General features: G+C 43.7%; 1 protein-coding gene across 6 annotated transcripts in view; it reads right to left on the bottom strand.

Moving 5' to 3' along the window:
• SYT9 (synaptotagmin 9) overlaps window positions 1-15,962 on the bottom strand; it is an 87,198-nt gene that overhangs the window by 38,376 nt on the left and 32,860 nt on the right. For all 6 annotated transcript variants that reach the window (XR_013393180.1, XR_003706859.2, XR_013393181.1 and 3 more), the window contains exon 2: window positions 2,257-2,602. Coding sequence is in view for 3 of the 6 variants with exons in the window: in XM_028730527.2 (XP_028586360.1) it covers window positions 2,257-2,602 (346 nt within the window). In the remaining 3 variants the exon portion in view is untranslated. The remainder of the gene's footprint in view (window positions 1-2,256; window positions 2,603-15,962) is intronic.

The following is a 15,962-nucleotide window of genomic DNA, read 5'->3' as shown; positions in this document are numbered from 1 at the left end:
TACTCAATGCACCTTATGGTTTTCATTACCATAAGATGTGGTATAGCCACGGTACTAAAAGCTTTCGAAAGGCGGGGACAAGTTTATGGTAGATGAGTGTAATAATTACTATTCATTATGATAATAAAAAATTGACTGTCTAAGGTGCCCCTTTGGCAGACGCCCTGTGCAAGAACTTCTGCTTGCACAATTGGGATTCCCCTTCTCCTCTCCCCATCTGCCTCTTAAAACTGGCTCAGGAGGGAGGTCAGGGGAAAAAAAACCCCAAACAGTGTGCTGGGGAGGAGAGGGAGGTCATTCCACCCCACAAGCTGAAATGCTTTTGCAGATCATGCGTATCAGCACAATGTGGAATTTCACCCCATGTGTTTGGAGAGATAATATACCTTTGTTTACCAGATGATGGGGCAAACTGCAGAGGAAAGCTATCTTCATCATGTCTTGCTTGTGAGGTGGTTGGACACAGTCAACAAGACTGAGCTGCACTGGCTTAGCCATAGATCTGATACAGTTCAGCAGTTTTTTAGGTTGACTCTGCCCCACCATCATTAGCTCTCCCATATTTTACATACACTCCTCTTCACGCAGTTTTGTTCAGTCAGTCTTCCCCCTCGGTGATTTCACCTCCCACCCACTCCACCAAAGCTGTGGCTAATACCTAGCACTTCCTATTTCAAACCCTCGCAAGTGTTTTGTTAACCTGTTCTATTTTTGTTGAATTCTTTGCAGGGCTATATCAGCACCCACAGCTGCAGAGGTAAGTGAAAATGAACATACTTTGCAAGATTAAATTGAGGCAGCCCTTCAGTTACTATAGGATTTCAACAACCTGGCAATTACGTCTAGCTCATAAAACAGCAAAAAAATGTGGGGGGCTCTTTCTATACGTTGCCTGCAAGCGTCCGGCTGCTACGGCAACATTTGCAAAAGTACATGCCATTCAAGTCTGACTCTAGTACTTTCACTAATTCTCTGCAGTATTACTAAAAGCTTATCGGTAACTGTTCCTGAACTGTTCCTGTTATTTGGGGGAAGTGCTTAGTCAGCATGCTCAGCTTTTTTTTAAATTTTTATTGAGAATAGGATTTTCTTTTTTTATACAAGTAAAATAGCGTAAGTAATGATGGTATAGAGGCTTACAACTAACAGGTGAGTCAGAATGTTTGTATAGATTTCTCAAACCAAACATCTATAACACTTTTCAGATCAAGGTGGAATCTACACACATATAAAAACTGTTCTGAAAATGCTTTTTAAAGTGTTTTTAAAAATACAGTACATTGAATTTTCCATAAGGCTCATCATCGCCATCTAGTGTCACATTGTGCATTGCACTTAAAACACACTTAAAATGTTTTATTTGCAGCTGTATAGCTGAGTCCCAAGTTGTGGCCAAAACTGTATACAAGGAAGAAAGGAGTGATGGATGATTTCACAAGTTCTAAAATTGTACTGAAATTACATGACTTTTACTCACATTATGAAAACACCCTGAAATGCATTTACCCTCCTTTTTTTGTAAAAAGGAGGAAGAGGAGATACCAAGCATCAAGAAATTGGATGGCGTAGTGTGGACAACTTACTGATTTGCAATCCTTTGGGATGTTTTCCATCTTCTGAAGCACTAGCTCTATACTAATGCAGACCAACACACTTACTGACACACAGCCACAAAGTGTCAAGGGGTACCCAAGAGACTCTGCCTCCCTTGCTTCACACAGGATGCTGATTTGTGACCCAGTGTGAGGAAGGTGGTCAGGTAAGCCTCAGGCGGTTGGAGAAAATGAAGTGATCCCCTTGGTTCCTTCTCCTAATCCCACTCTGAACACAGCAAACTGTAGTGGTCCTTTCTTCCTTGGCTTCCCCTTTCCTCTGGCCTTTTATGTTTGATCCCCCAGCCACACCGGTTTGCTGGTTCCTTTGTGTCGATTACAATCAGGCCTTTACTCAAAAGTATTTAGAGTGTACTTTTATTCATGAGGCCTCTCTCAGGATCATGGGAACTGGTGAATGAAGGCAAGGGCATGCATTGGTTGCCCATCTCTCCCATGATCAGGAATGCTATCTCTAAATTAGTCTCTGATGCCTTCTTCCTTCCCCATCAACAATCCTGCTCCTGCACCTGATAAAGTAAACACAAACCTCCACCTGTGCAGTCCTTGGTGACCAAGGAGCCTGTTAGGTAAGGGATACTTTTTGGCACAGTAAAGCTTTTTTACTTTGGCGGCCACTCTGTTCCTTACTGGAGCTACTGACCGTGCAGAAGGAGTTGGCTCCGTGATCTGTCGATGCATCCGGACATTATGCACACAGTTTTCCTTGGTCCCTGCCTTAGCGTCCAAAGGGATGTCAGGGGATGTGTGGCTAATCTTCATGGAAGAGTCGGGGTAGGTGGTAGGTTGTCCCAAGTAATCCTCGCTATACTCGTGGTCATTGGTCTCTGTGTCTGTATAGTTCAGGGACTCCTGCTTGTCTTTGTTTCCAGGCAGGCCACGTTCTCGCCAAGGAACCCAACACAGCTTCCAGGACACAAACAGAGACACCCCAAACAAAGCAAGTCCACATGCTGTGACAACTAAGGACAGTAAACTCACTGTGATATCTGAAAAGAAGAAGGAAAATAAACACATGTCAACACTGGAAGGAAAAATCAGTTCTAAGACAAGAGGCTTTAACAGAAGTAAACCTTGGGTGAAGGGAGGTATACCAATTTAATAAACAATTTTCTTTGTGCATAGAAGCTGCTGTGTAGGTCAAAAATTTGGTACTGTTTTCCTTCCTAACTCTCCACTCAAGAAAAAAAGACATATCATCAAACTAGCACAGGACTTTGTGATGCTCACTGAACGCTGTTTTACAAGACACGTTGATTTATCACCCAGACTTCAAGAAAACCTAATGCCTCTGCTTTATGTATCACATCTGTCTCTGTCTCCCCTGCTCCGCTATTTCCACACTTCCTCCTCCTCTCTCCTATTCTGTAGGACCCTTTGCACACACACCTCGTTCTCCCTGCACAAATGTAATGCCTGGAGAGAGCAGGGGTGTAGGAAGGGGGTGTGGGGCGCCACCGGGTGTCATCCTGAAGGGGTTGACATTTGGCGTGCCCCCCCACCTGCGACTCCCCCAAGCCCGGTGTGTGGGAAAGCAGTAAGCGGCAAAGCTGCAGCTCTCCCCCTTCCCCCGGCTCGCTGTAAAGGCGGATCGCGGTGCCGCACCAAGACTGGCCCCTGGGGAGGATCGTGCAGCCGCACCAATCAGCCCTGTGGGCAGATCGCCCCACCCCTGGGTGCACAGCATATGTGTCACTCCAGGTGCCAGGGCACCTAGCTCTGCCCCTGGGAGAGAGAACATTGTTACAGCAGGAAAACAAACAGAATAAAAGCTTCTGCCGTGGATTGCTTGTTTTTAACACGGTTTACAGTTGATCCGTTTCATACTGCCATCATGGTACATCTGCAGCAGCACAATTAAAAGCCTTCATCTGCCCCAGCTGCAACAAAACATGTCTCTTCCATACTGGTCTCTACAGCCACAGGAGGCTCTGATGGTTTGACTTCACTCTCCAAGGCTCATTCCTCCATTGTCTCCTGAGACAGATGGATGCCAACTGGCATTCGGACACCTCTTGGAGCCTAACGGATGGCGAGACAAGGTATCAGGATTTTACATAAATGAAATAATAAAAAGCCTGTTTCCCTTTTTGTTTCGTGTGTGAGTGTCTCACTGTGTACACACACACACACACACACACACACACACACACGAGTAAGAACATCACACAGCCTTCAAAGAATGTACGTGATTAACATAGAAGATGTTGCTGAAATTGTGAAAAGTAGCTGTTTCTCTTTTCAAAACAGCTGCAAGAGCGCAGATGCTTTTTGTCATGCAGGACTATTTACCCTTTTGTGGATAATAATGTCAGGCTTTTATTTGGGTACTCATTCACAAGGCCCTCAAATAAATTTTAGCAGGGACCTCCCAAGGCCCTGCTAAAATCCTCGCTGGTGACTAAGCAGCAACAGAAAGAAGAAAGGCCTTTTGTATTGTACATGGTAAGTGGGAGTCAAGAGTATTTTCATGTTTCCAAAAACCCGACGGCTATAACAACCCACAGTCTATAATTTTGGGTAACAACCATCCCTCTTTCAAATTGTTCTTTAACCTGGAAGCCTCCAAATAGCTCACCTGTTTTGCTGGTTTTTTTCAGCTAAGCTTTCCCCTCCTATTTTCCTGGGGTGTTCTAAGTCACAGGGAATTGACAGAATAGGCAATTTGCTCACCTTTCACAAAATCCTACTATTATCTTATCTTGTAGCCATGCTGACACATCTGGGTTACTACAGAGAGAAACAACAGAAAGAGGCTAAAAGAAACAGCCATTTGCAGAGATTTTTGCAGAGCTTCTTAAATATGTGCTGCACCAAATATACAGAAAACATTCACAAAAAGTGATGCGCTCCTTGGAGAAAGGCAGCAGTGGGGTGCGGGTGGAGAGAGAAAGAGAGCCTCGCAGGTATTTTTAAAGAGTTACAGGAGAGCTACTAATGGCCATGTGGGACAGAGGAAGGCTGCTCAGCTGCTAAAGAATGATTAAAAATAAAATCACAAAACTGTGTGGAAAATGAGACTGCTCTTTTCAAGCAATGCCCCGTGCCTGGGAGATTTATACAACCACAGCCTCATTCCTAGCCCCATCCCTGATGGTGTGCTCTCTTCCCCCATGACTTCTAGGCATGGTGTGTGATGTCTGTAATGGGCAAGTCTTCATATGTACTGTTGAAAGCACCTTCCTTTCTTCACAGATACCTAGGGCTCAAGAGGTGTGATGTTACAGGTGGGGCCAGGAGGCGTGGCCTTCTTCCTGCATCTATATATTTAGCCAGTGCTTTTTTCCTAGAAAAATAGGTGCCAGTAGATACCATGAAGTTTTTACAGTAAATGCCAAACTTTTTAACAACAACAAAAAGAGGTGCAGCTGCTGCATATTCTCAAGTACCCCCTGAACCCCCACTACGTTTAGCTATAGGTGTGGAAGGCAATTTCTGAGAAGGGGAAACTAGCTTCTAGAATTGCTAGCTTTTAGAGAAGGCATAAGCAACCTCGGCCCACCAGATGTTTTGGGACTACAACTCCCATGATCCCTAGCTAACAGGACTAGTGGTCAGGGATGATGGGAATTGTAGTCCCAAAACATCTGGCGGGCCGAGGTTGCCTAGGCCTGTTCTAGAGTGAGGAAGAAGAAAAGGTAATCTCCTCTCACTGACTGCTGGGAAACTGTGACCCCAGCAATAGGAGTTCTACACCAATGGGGCTCCGGCAGCAGTGAAGAGACAGTCAAAGTGTAGTAAGGATGCCCTACAAGAAGCTTTGCAAAACAACTTACAGTTTCATTTGTTTATTTTTATTTCCTACCCCTCTATTGGAAATGGTTCATGAGGCAGTTAACATTAGAAGGAAAAGAACACACAACTCAAGCAAACAACAAAAGACGCAAGCTCCCCACCTACAGAAAGTGAGCAAATCAAGAAGTGTGTATGTGTGTGTGTGTGTGTGTCTGGCAGTGGCATGTGATCAATGAACTAGGGGGACTAGGCTGGTCTCCCAAATATTCTCAGTAAATTAGACTATTAAATCTTGGTGCCTCCTTCCCACCTGGCTTTGGGAATGAGGCAGCAGGGCTCCAGCATCTTGTCAAAGCCCTGGTGCCTACTTCCCAAAGCCCAGGGAGCTTCTGCCCAGATTAGGGAGGGAGGCGCGGTGCCCAAACGTGGGATATCAGGATATCACCCTCCCTGAATCGCCCTCACAAGCTGGTGCCTGTGGCCCTAACTGTCCCCTATGAAAAATGTCACCGCACGCCACTGATCTCTTGAGTGTATATTTGTAGTCATGCATTTAGGAAACACTAACGGATCGGTAAAACGAAATGCTTTGCTTTTTCAGCACATTCCTTTTTTAATTCCTGTTATTTCTTTTATGCTGATGTGTTTCATAGTTACACACACACAATTTACTATGACTAAATGGTGCTGCTGACAAGGCAATGGTTTGCAAGCAACCCCTTTGATTACTGAGCATATGATTCACACCAGGCAGGCCCTATTCCTTTCACTATTCATAGCTATTAAGTCCCTTGCGGCATCCTTGGAGTAGAGTTGCCTCAGGTAATGAGTGTGCCAAGCAGTTGTCTCTCCAGCGTTAAAATACTCTATTCCTATGGAGCCGCCTTCATATTACTTACACTTGTGATTTACTCTCAACCTCACTACATCTTCCTTGGTGCAGTTCAGCTCCTCTGAACCTATTTATCTAGGCCTAAATATATTCCTGCAGGCTGTTATTTCTTGGCTTGGAGTCAGGAACTTGCACCTCCCTGCAACAGACCCCGGCTGCCCAAATGTACAGAAGCTTCAATGGAATAGTACAGTTTTCGGGCCTTTGCTAATCTTCAAGCTAAAGGCGATTTTTTTCTTACAAGCTCACTTTTCAAAAGAATCACAGCAGTGCACCAGCAGCTCAACAGCTGTAAAGGCCACAGCTCAGCTACATTGACAGTAAACACAAATTTTCGGGGCTATGTGTCCCACTTATTCTTGCAGATAATCAGAATCTCCTTTATATCATACAGGAGAGTTTCTAAATATTAAGGCAGAGGGGAGGGGGCATATACTTCTACTATTGTAATGCCTGGAAATTCTAATCTTCACCATATCAAGGTATTTGTCCTATCTCCTTGGAAACTGGTGTGGCATAGCTACCTTGTGACTGTTACCAGCAGACCATCTTTTTTTTTGCAAGAGTCGGCGAAGGCTGAGGTGGCCTATGAAAGCTTTCTTCCCCCTCCCCTTGTCTTTCTCATTTTCTATGGTGGTACAGTACATCAAGGTCAGCAGATGTGGTTCATGCACTGCTTCAAACCAGTGACCTTACTTTCCCAGGAGATTGCAGTCTCTCCGCTGTGTTTAAGGAGGTTTTCAACAATACTAGGTCATACTACTGTCAGGAAGAAAACATATTTTTACTGACTGCATTTTTATATGTATCTGTGTGAAATTCAAACTCCTTTCCCCCAGCCCTACCCACTTAAGATCTAAGAGTGTGAGCATCCCCAGAGGTCCAATTTATAGCATTTAGGCTCCTTATGCCTCCCCATAAGGAAGAGTAAAAGCAGTAGTTTAAACTTTAAATGCTTCCACGTTTTCAGAAAACACATTTAAGGAACACGGCCCCATTGTCATCCGTTGTTGTCTTTCCCAAAGGAGGGAATGCAAAGCAGAAAGGAGAGAGAGCACTAAAGAGTTACTGAACAGCATTAAACATTGAAGTGGCAGACAACTTAGAAATACACACACAAACAGAGAAAGGAGAAATCTGAACTACAAAGATGTGTTACTTTCCCTTAGCTCTTTTGTGTATACAAGAAAGGCTGCCTGTTTGTCACACTTATGCTCCCCCCCCCCAGCACTTCCCCAAGTGAGCGGATTCAATGCACCTTGGCATTCCTACCTTCTACTGGCAATATAATTAGCACTACAAAACACCAAGGATAAGATAAGGCACTGGACAGCCATAACTCTTGGTGTCCTGCCAGTCATTTGAAGCCACCAGTTAGAAGAGTGGAAAAATTTGATGAGATCATCATAGTTGGCATCCATCTGCCTTCGGGAAGAGTGCCTTTGCAGGCGAATTCAAACTGTTGGGAAGTTGCAGCGCCAGCTGTGGCTGCAGAGACATGTTTTGTTGCAGCTGGGGCAGATGAAGGCGTCCGGTTGTGCTGCTGCAGATGCACCGTGGCGGTTCTTCTTTCTGCACTCCTCCCATTGCTCATCAAATGATATTAAAAATAGGATAAAGCCCAGTAATGCCCTTGCTTAACGGGAGATCCCAATGCCAGCTACAGACAGACAGAGTGAGAGACTGGAAGAGCTTTTCCAGCAACTCAAAGAGCCATGAAATCTCGTCTCTTTAATGCTTTGCTTTCTATTCTTGCATAGAAAATAACCCCGTGATAAAGGATCAACTTGGTGTTTCTTTTATTGCCTTGAAAAAGAGCCCCTTTCCCCTTGGCAAGACAGCAATCCCACACAATTCTGGCCTACCTACATTAACTATGAATGGGACAATTTTCACACACACATAAGCAAACTGTAAGTAAACAGTGAACTGCATGGGAAAGGCATGGATAAGAGCAGCAAGCCATTTGGGAACCAGCCCTCATAAACTTTCCACATTACACTGCAGCAAGCTAGTTGTAATAGGGGTGAGGGGGAAGAGAAGTACTGTATAGCCAACAGCAAGTGCATCTGTGGGATTGCAACACATGTGGAATTGGATATATAGCACAAAATTCCGCTTACCTTGCTTCACGGATACAGAAAACTAACACATCGGCAATACCTAGTGGAAGAAGCCAGATGAGAAGCAAGTAACATTTCTCATGGCCAGGAAGTGAATTTTCAAAGGCATATTCAGCTTTTTTTACCTTATATTACACTGCCTCCTATTTCCTGGAACATGCCGTTAAAGTCCACCCATCCACATCCCCTCCATTCTTTCAGTCTTTGCCCCAAATAATAGGAATGTAAGCAGCTGGCTTATATCAAGTCAGACCACTGTTTCCTCTGGCTCAGTACTGCTTATACTCCCTGGCAGAAAAACTCCAGGCAACCTTCCCAGCCATCCCTGGAAAAACTGGGACCGAATCTGGGATTTTCTGCATGCAGAATATGTGCTCTATTGAATAATTTCACAGCGGATCCTGGGACAAACAGACCATGGGCAGCACGCACCTGTGTAATTATGGTTATTTTGGATAATGTTCTCCGAACCTGGAGTGCTATACTGCAGAAAGTACACAGCCCAGCATTAATAGTATAGCTCAGAATAAAACACTAAAATTTTTCTGTAAAGCTAAGTACCATATTTGAAGTTTCCCACTTTATGAGCCAAAAAAGGTTGTCTTCAGATTGCTGAGTTGCTATTGAGTTTACGCCGAGAAGGAAGTCGCTTGTTTGAAAACAGCAAATACATTCATGCTGGACATTTCTCTGCACCTGCTGTTCACCTCCCATTCTGCTTGGATTCAAAATGTTATTGAATTTACTATAGAAATGTTAAGCACCCTTTACAAAAAGAAAAGATGCCACATACAGACCTCTGCAGAGATTTCTGTAAGAAGGGACCTTTATCCCCTTGAAGTATGAAAAGATGCAAATGTCAGAAAATGTAAAATGAGCTTACTGTGCCAACCCACTGAAAGAGAAAGGGCACTCTGAAATCTATCTACTTTTGCATGAAAAAGGCAAGAAGCCTTTAATCCTCACTAGGGCTAGAATATAAAATTTGATAGGTTACCATGAACTACAGCAATGGGAATACTTTTTATTACTTATTCATAATCTGACTTCTTTATTCACATAGCATCTTTTCTACTAAAAAGGGTGACTGAATAATAATAATAATAATAATAATAATAATAATAATAATAATAATAATAATAATGTTATTATTTATACCCCACCCATCTGGCTGGGCTTTCCCATCCACTCTGGGAGGCTTATAACATATCTAAAAACATAATAAAAACATCAATCCTTAAAAACTTCTCTAAACAGGGTTGCTTTCAAATGTCTTCTAAAAGTCAGATAGTTGTTTATGACATCTGAAGGGAGGGCATTCCACAGGGAGGGTGCCACTACCGAGAAGGCCCTCTGATTGTAACTTCACTTCTCGCAGCGAGGGAACCAGCAGAAGGCCCTTAGAGCTGGACCTCAGTGTCCGGGCTGAGTGATAGGGGTGGAGACGCTCCTATGGGTATACAGGACTGAGGCCCTTTAGGGCTTTAAATATCAGCACCAACAATTCAAATTGTGCTCAGAAACCTTTAAGACTGGTGTTATATGGTTCTGGCGACCAATCCCAGTCACCATTCTACCTGCCACATTCTGGATTAGTTGTAGTTTCCGTGTCACCTTCAAAGGTAGCCCACATAGAGCGCATTGCAGTAGTCCAAGTGGGAAATAACCAGAGCATGCACCACTCTGGCGAGACAGTCTGCGAGCAGGTAGGGTCTCAGCCAGGATTAATGCATGATATTATCCCATTGCACCCTATTGCTTCTCACCTTGCAACAAAACAAAATAAAGCAGGATTCTTAAAATAATTGAATAGGTTATAAACTTCTGTCAGATTCTTCCAGGCAAGTGGGTCTATAGGATTGCAGCTATAGGCACCTTTACTATACAACAAGAAGACACTGATCCACCACTAATTTGCAATTATTAGTTATGTTAATCCAGAACCCCGCAATTTGGAAAGGGCAGCAGGCATAGGGAGTAAGCACTATTGAACACAATGGGATTTACGTCCAAGTAGAAATGCCTATGTTTAATCTGTCTCTAAAAGTATATTGCTTTTAGAGACTGGTTTTGCAGATGGCTAACAATAATTAAAATGGACAGAACATTTCCTAATGACTATGGAAGCACACATGGAACTTTGAATCAGGCTGTTAAAAGAAGTAATTAAAACAATGAAGCTGGTCAATTGCAAAAGAAGGAACAGGGTCCATTTTAACTTGCTGTTCTGCTCTGATCCTATATGGTCACAAGGAAGCAACATTCTAGTCTGAGGGAAACTCATAAGTGGTTTATAAATCGTTCCCAGGGAACTCTACCAATTGCAGCTATGTAAGGACAAGGACGCGGGTGGCGCTGTGGGTAAAAGCCTCAGTGCCTAGGACTTGCCGATCGAAAGGTCGGTGGTTCGAATCCCCGCGGTGGGGTGCGCTCCCGTTGCTCGGTCCCAGCGCCTGCCAACCTAGCAGTTCGAAAGCACCCTTAAGTGCAAGTAGATAAATAGGGACCGCTTACTGGCGGGAAGGTAAACGGCGTTTCTGTGTGCTGCGCTGGTGCTGGCTCGCCAGAGCAGCTCCGTCACGCTGGCCACGTGACCCGAAAGTGTCTCCGGACAGCACTGGCCCCCGGCCTCTTAAGTGAGATGAGCGCACAACCCTAGAGTCGGACACGACTGGCCCGTACGGGCAGGGGTACTTTTACCTTAAGGACAAGATAGGTCTTCCAATGACTCTCCGCACCCTTAACAAACTACAATTCCCAGGATTCTTTGGAGGAAGTAACAACTGAAGAAAAGGATTGACAATCTTTTAAATATACTGTATAGTGCAGCGAGGGTGTTATGTATTGAAGTTCTCACCCTGGCCACCAGGAGTATCGTGTATATAGTTTTCACTCAGGTCCACGTCAGTTACTTTAGGCAGGAAACCCTGGGTTGTTGTTGCTACAATGTTGACAACTGGCTGCCTATAAAAGCAGGCCGGCTGAGCTGTTTGCTGTTCAGTTCTGTTCTGGCCTCTGAATGAACAAGAGCTTTTTGAAGAATTGCTGTGTCGTCTGATATGTTCACCCACAACTTAACAGAGGGCCCACAATCTAAGTAGACAGGAAGTCTTCCAGGGGAAAAACACTTTGCATTTTATATCCAAGAATATCATGCAGAGAACACTATGCTCTCTAACAATTTTATATGATCAGTAAGAATTGACTATACTAATACAGTGGTACCTCGGGTTACATACGCTTCAGGTTACATACGCTTCAGATTACAGACTCCGCTAACCCAGAAATATTACCTTGGGTTAAGAACTTTGCTTCAGGATGAGAACAGAAATTGTGCTCTGACGGCGTGGCAGCAGCAGGAGGCCCCATTAGCTAAAGTGGTGCTTCAGGTTAAGAACAGTTTCAGGTTAAGAACAGACCTCTGGAACGAATTAAGTACTTAACCCGAGGTACCACTGTACAGACTAGAGAACTGATAGTGGAGGTTTCCGGGCCCCCCCCCTTTAAAAAAACCTGTCATTTTCCAGTTCTTTCTTCCATTAGATTACAATTCTTACCTAAAGGCCTACTTAATCTCTTCACAGTAATGCTGCCACAGGCAACATGAAGAATACAACTATTCATGTCAATCATCTGTGAGTTCTAAAGAAAGCATAGAGTAACACACCCATATTTCAGATACGAGTCAAGAGACATTACACACATTTCTTGCTCTTTAGTACTCCTTCGTCTTTCCTTCCAGTCATTTGAACTAACATCTTAAGAAGCAAATTACCTTTCAGCTTCTTAATGCAGATATTACACATACTTTCAGAATAAGGACAGCATAGTAATTATTTGTTATTTGCAGACGAGTTGTTCCAATAGGAACTCTGTGTATGTATGCTGATGTTTTTACACAGTCTCAAATTCAGTAGCCAAGTGACGGCAATGTGTAAAATAGAGAAAAGTTAATTGTACCAATCAGAATGCTTATTGTGTCTTTTCAACTGACTGACAGTAGGCACTGCCTTGTATCCAGTTAGTGGGGAGAAGAGAGAATAATGAAGTATTTTTCTTGTATACAATTTTAAAAGATCCTGCTGGCAGTGAGACACACATCCATATAAAATCTAGCACAAAGCAGCCCCAATCATAATCATAGTAATAACAGTTTAGTGCAAACACAACCAAACGCACAGAATGGATTGTTTAGGACGTCTTCGCAGACAGACAATGAATTGCTACTCTTGAATTGTTCTAATCTAATTACTGCCACAGGTAGAAGAGTAAATAAATATATTTTTGCTTATGCCCCATCAGAGTGGTTTACAATGTTGAAAACTTGCACCATAAATTTTACAAGGGTAAAGCTTGTAACAGCTTACTTTGAAAAAATAAATCAATACTTGAAAACTCCACACTGGAGCAACAAAGCTGGTTCTCCCCCCACCCCAGCTACCTCCAAAATTCTCATATTAAAAGGTGTTATTGTGCTTAACCTCCCACCCCAAAGAGAGATTAAATTCTCATAAATGTTATTTTATGGAACAGTTTTTGTTGGTGGCAGTCTATGCATTCTCTTGAACTCACAGAACTGAAGGTTGGTATTTTATCTGTCCAAAGCAAACACAAAAATCTTTCATCATTATATCCTTCATTATAAAATAGTAAATTATCACGTTGCATGTTTGCAAATTCATGGAGGCTTCATTATATCATTGCCTAAGAGATGGCAGAAACTGGATCCCATTCAAAATGTAAAATTCATGGAGAAAACCAATATTTATGAATACTTGATTAGGCTGTGAATCTGAGAATGCCATATAAAGCCAAAGCAATCAATGCTAAGTACCCAGCCTAGGAAGGAGACTGAGAGAGATAGAATCCACAAGGGAGCTTCCTTCAAGCGCTGGGAAATGTGCTAAGAGGCCAGTGTTACCAGCAAAGATACACCAGTATTAGGAATCTGAAATCAAACCAAGTGCATGGGATTTTTTCCAAACAGGTTCAAAGTACCTTTTGCATATGAAATGCTATTCTCTTGACACTACCTTATTCTGCTGTTGAATCCTCATTCCTGGTTCCGGAACAGCTGGTTTTGAAAAATGTTGCAGGATAAAACAACCGCCAGCAACCAGGCCAATTTACCTGCATTTCCTGCAACATCCATTTAACCTCTTCTTGTTCCATTTCTAAAACACGCATCCAATTAAGCTTTACATAAAAGCTTTCCCATTTAGGGCAGCAAATTAAGCAAGAGGAGCTCCCACAGGGAATGTAAACAGCACTGTGTGATCATAGCTTAAAGAGAGAATCTACAAAATAGGCAGCGATAGGGAAAGCAATGTTCTTGCGTCACTGATACCCACTCATAGTGACTGGACATGCAATAAAGCTCAGAAATGGGGCCTGTTGGTGTTGAAAAGCTTTATTTGCCTCTTTGTCACAGTTACTTTCAGTGAAAAATTGGGAGTAGCAGTTCTGCTAATGGCAAAATACTAATTACAGGTGGGATTCAGCTAACCAACCACGTCAGCTGAAGGACTTCCTCCTTGTGCAACATGGATTTCCCTCCCTCTCTGCCCTCTGTGTTTCTGAAATTGGCTTGGGGGGCTGGGTGGAGAACAGGGTTCAGGGGAGAAGGGAGGATCGTCCCATCTGGCAAGGAGGAATACTTATGCAGACAGAACTACTGGAAAAATTAAGTGCTGAATTCCACCCTACAAGAATCTCCAATCCCCAAAATCTAACCTGGCACTGACCTTTCGAGTTTTTCAGTAAACTGACAGGTCATACTGAATCCTAAATTCCTTGTAGCAACTGGCAGTTAGAGGCCCCGTGAAGTAGCAGTTGTGATTCAGCTAGAGCTGATCTTTTCACCCTCACTGTTACTGTTGCTTACACACGGGTATTACCTTTTTGTTTTTTCTTTTTAAAGGGACGCAGGTGGCGCTGTGGTCTACACCACAGAGCCTAGGGCTTGCCGATCAGAAGGCCGGCGGTTCCGTTGTTCGGTCCCTGCTCCTGCCAACCTAGCAGTTTAAAAGCATGTCAAAGTGCAAGTAGATAAATAGGTCCGGCAGGAAGGTAAACGGCGTTTCCGTGTACTTCTCTGGTTCGCCAGAAGCAGCTTAGTCATGCTGGCCACATGACCCAGAAGCTGTACGCCGGCTCCCTCGGCCAATAAAGCGAGATGAGCGCCGCAACCGCAGAGTCGGCCATGACTGGACTTAACAGTCAGCGGTCCCTTTACCTTTACCTATTACCTTTTTTAAAAAAAATCATATTTTTAAATTAACACAACAACTTAAAAGAATTTTTCTTCAGGCTTTAATTCTCCACAGCCACTGAAGGAAGGTGAGGACAGGTGACCCCACCTAGGCCCGAAGTCATCCCCCCCCCCAAAGCAGGCTCAAAGCTTTTCAAAATCATTTTCTCAGCAGCTAAGCATCTGCTCATTTTCTCTGCTGTTGCAAGGCGAAACCGTTACTTTTATCAGCATGAGAAGGCTTCAAAAAGCTGATGAATAGACTCTGTCAGAGCAGGCCTGAGAACTGAATCTTATCTCATTCGGTTGCAACATCTTGGACATGCTGAACCACCAGGGCTCCTCGACCCCTTGGCTCTCACCCCCCTTTCCTGGGAAGGGCGCCAAGAGTCCAAAAGAGTCCCAAGACAGGGGAGCTTTCTATTCATGCTCAGAGGAACTCATGGGCAGGACTCCTGAGGGAGGAGAAAGGGGAGGGAACTAGAAGGGGAATATATACTCTGTGCAAATGACTGTGAACTCGTGCATGTTTTTTGTGAACTATCACACTTGCTCCTTCTACCAGTTCATGGATGGTAGAAATAAAGCTTTTTCTCCGAAACTATTCCTTGAGTGTCTGTTGACTCCTATTTTCCCTTTCCCGGGCGCAAGATTTTTCCCACCCGAGGGCAAAGCCTTATAAGGCTACACCACAAATCAATTACTCTCTGCAAAGTCTAAAAAAAACAAAACAAACCCACCAACATATTAGAAGTGCATGCAAAAAATGATTACTAACCCCAATGGCAGATCAGTTGGTAGCGCATGAGATTCATTATCTCAGGGTCAGAGGTTCAAGACCCACGTGGGGCGGAAAGATTCCTGCTTTGTAGAGTGTTGGACTAGGTGACCCTCATGGTCCCTTCCAGATCTACAGTTCTATGTTTCTATATTCCCCTGCCAGTTCCCTCCTCAAAACAACAAATCGTTGCAAAGAGAGGGCATTAGCAAGTAGGAAGGAGGCCCATCTCACTACCTCAGACAGACCAGCTATCTTGCCACACCACACCACTCTTGATGTTCACCTCGTTGTCTTGAGCATGCCATACTGTGGCCAAGGTTCAAACCATAGTTAAGCTATGAGCCATCCAACTGCAAACCATGGCTTGCCAATTTAGAAATTACCAAAAGCCAAACACTTAAATGTCCTGAGAGAAGGCAAAAGAGCCTTCACCATTCTTTCTGGATTTGAAAAGCAGCTCACCTTAGCCCTAAAGAGCAATGATATTTTACCAATAATTTTACTGCATACACTGCTTTGAGGGTTTTTATAATAAGGCAGTCGATAAGTATTTCAAAATAATGGTAGG

Source organism: Podarcis muralis, chromosome 1 (assembly GCF_964188315.1).
Source record: "Podarcis muralis chromosome 1, rPodMur119.hap1.1, whole genome shotgun sequence".
NCBI lineage: Eukaryota > Metazoa > Chordata > Lepidosauria > Squamata > Lacertidae > Podarcis > Podarcis muralis.
The sequence above is the reverse complement of the archived record's forward strand: the minus strand, read 5'-3'. Positions and strand labels throughout refer to the sequence as shown.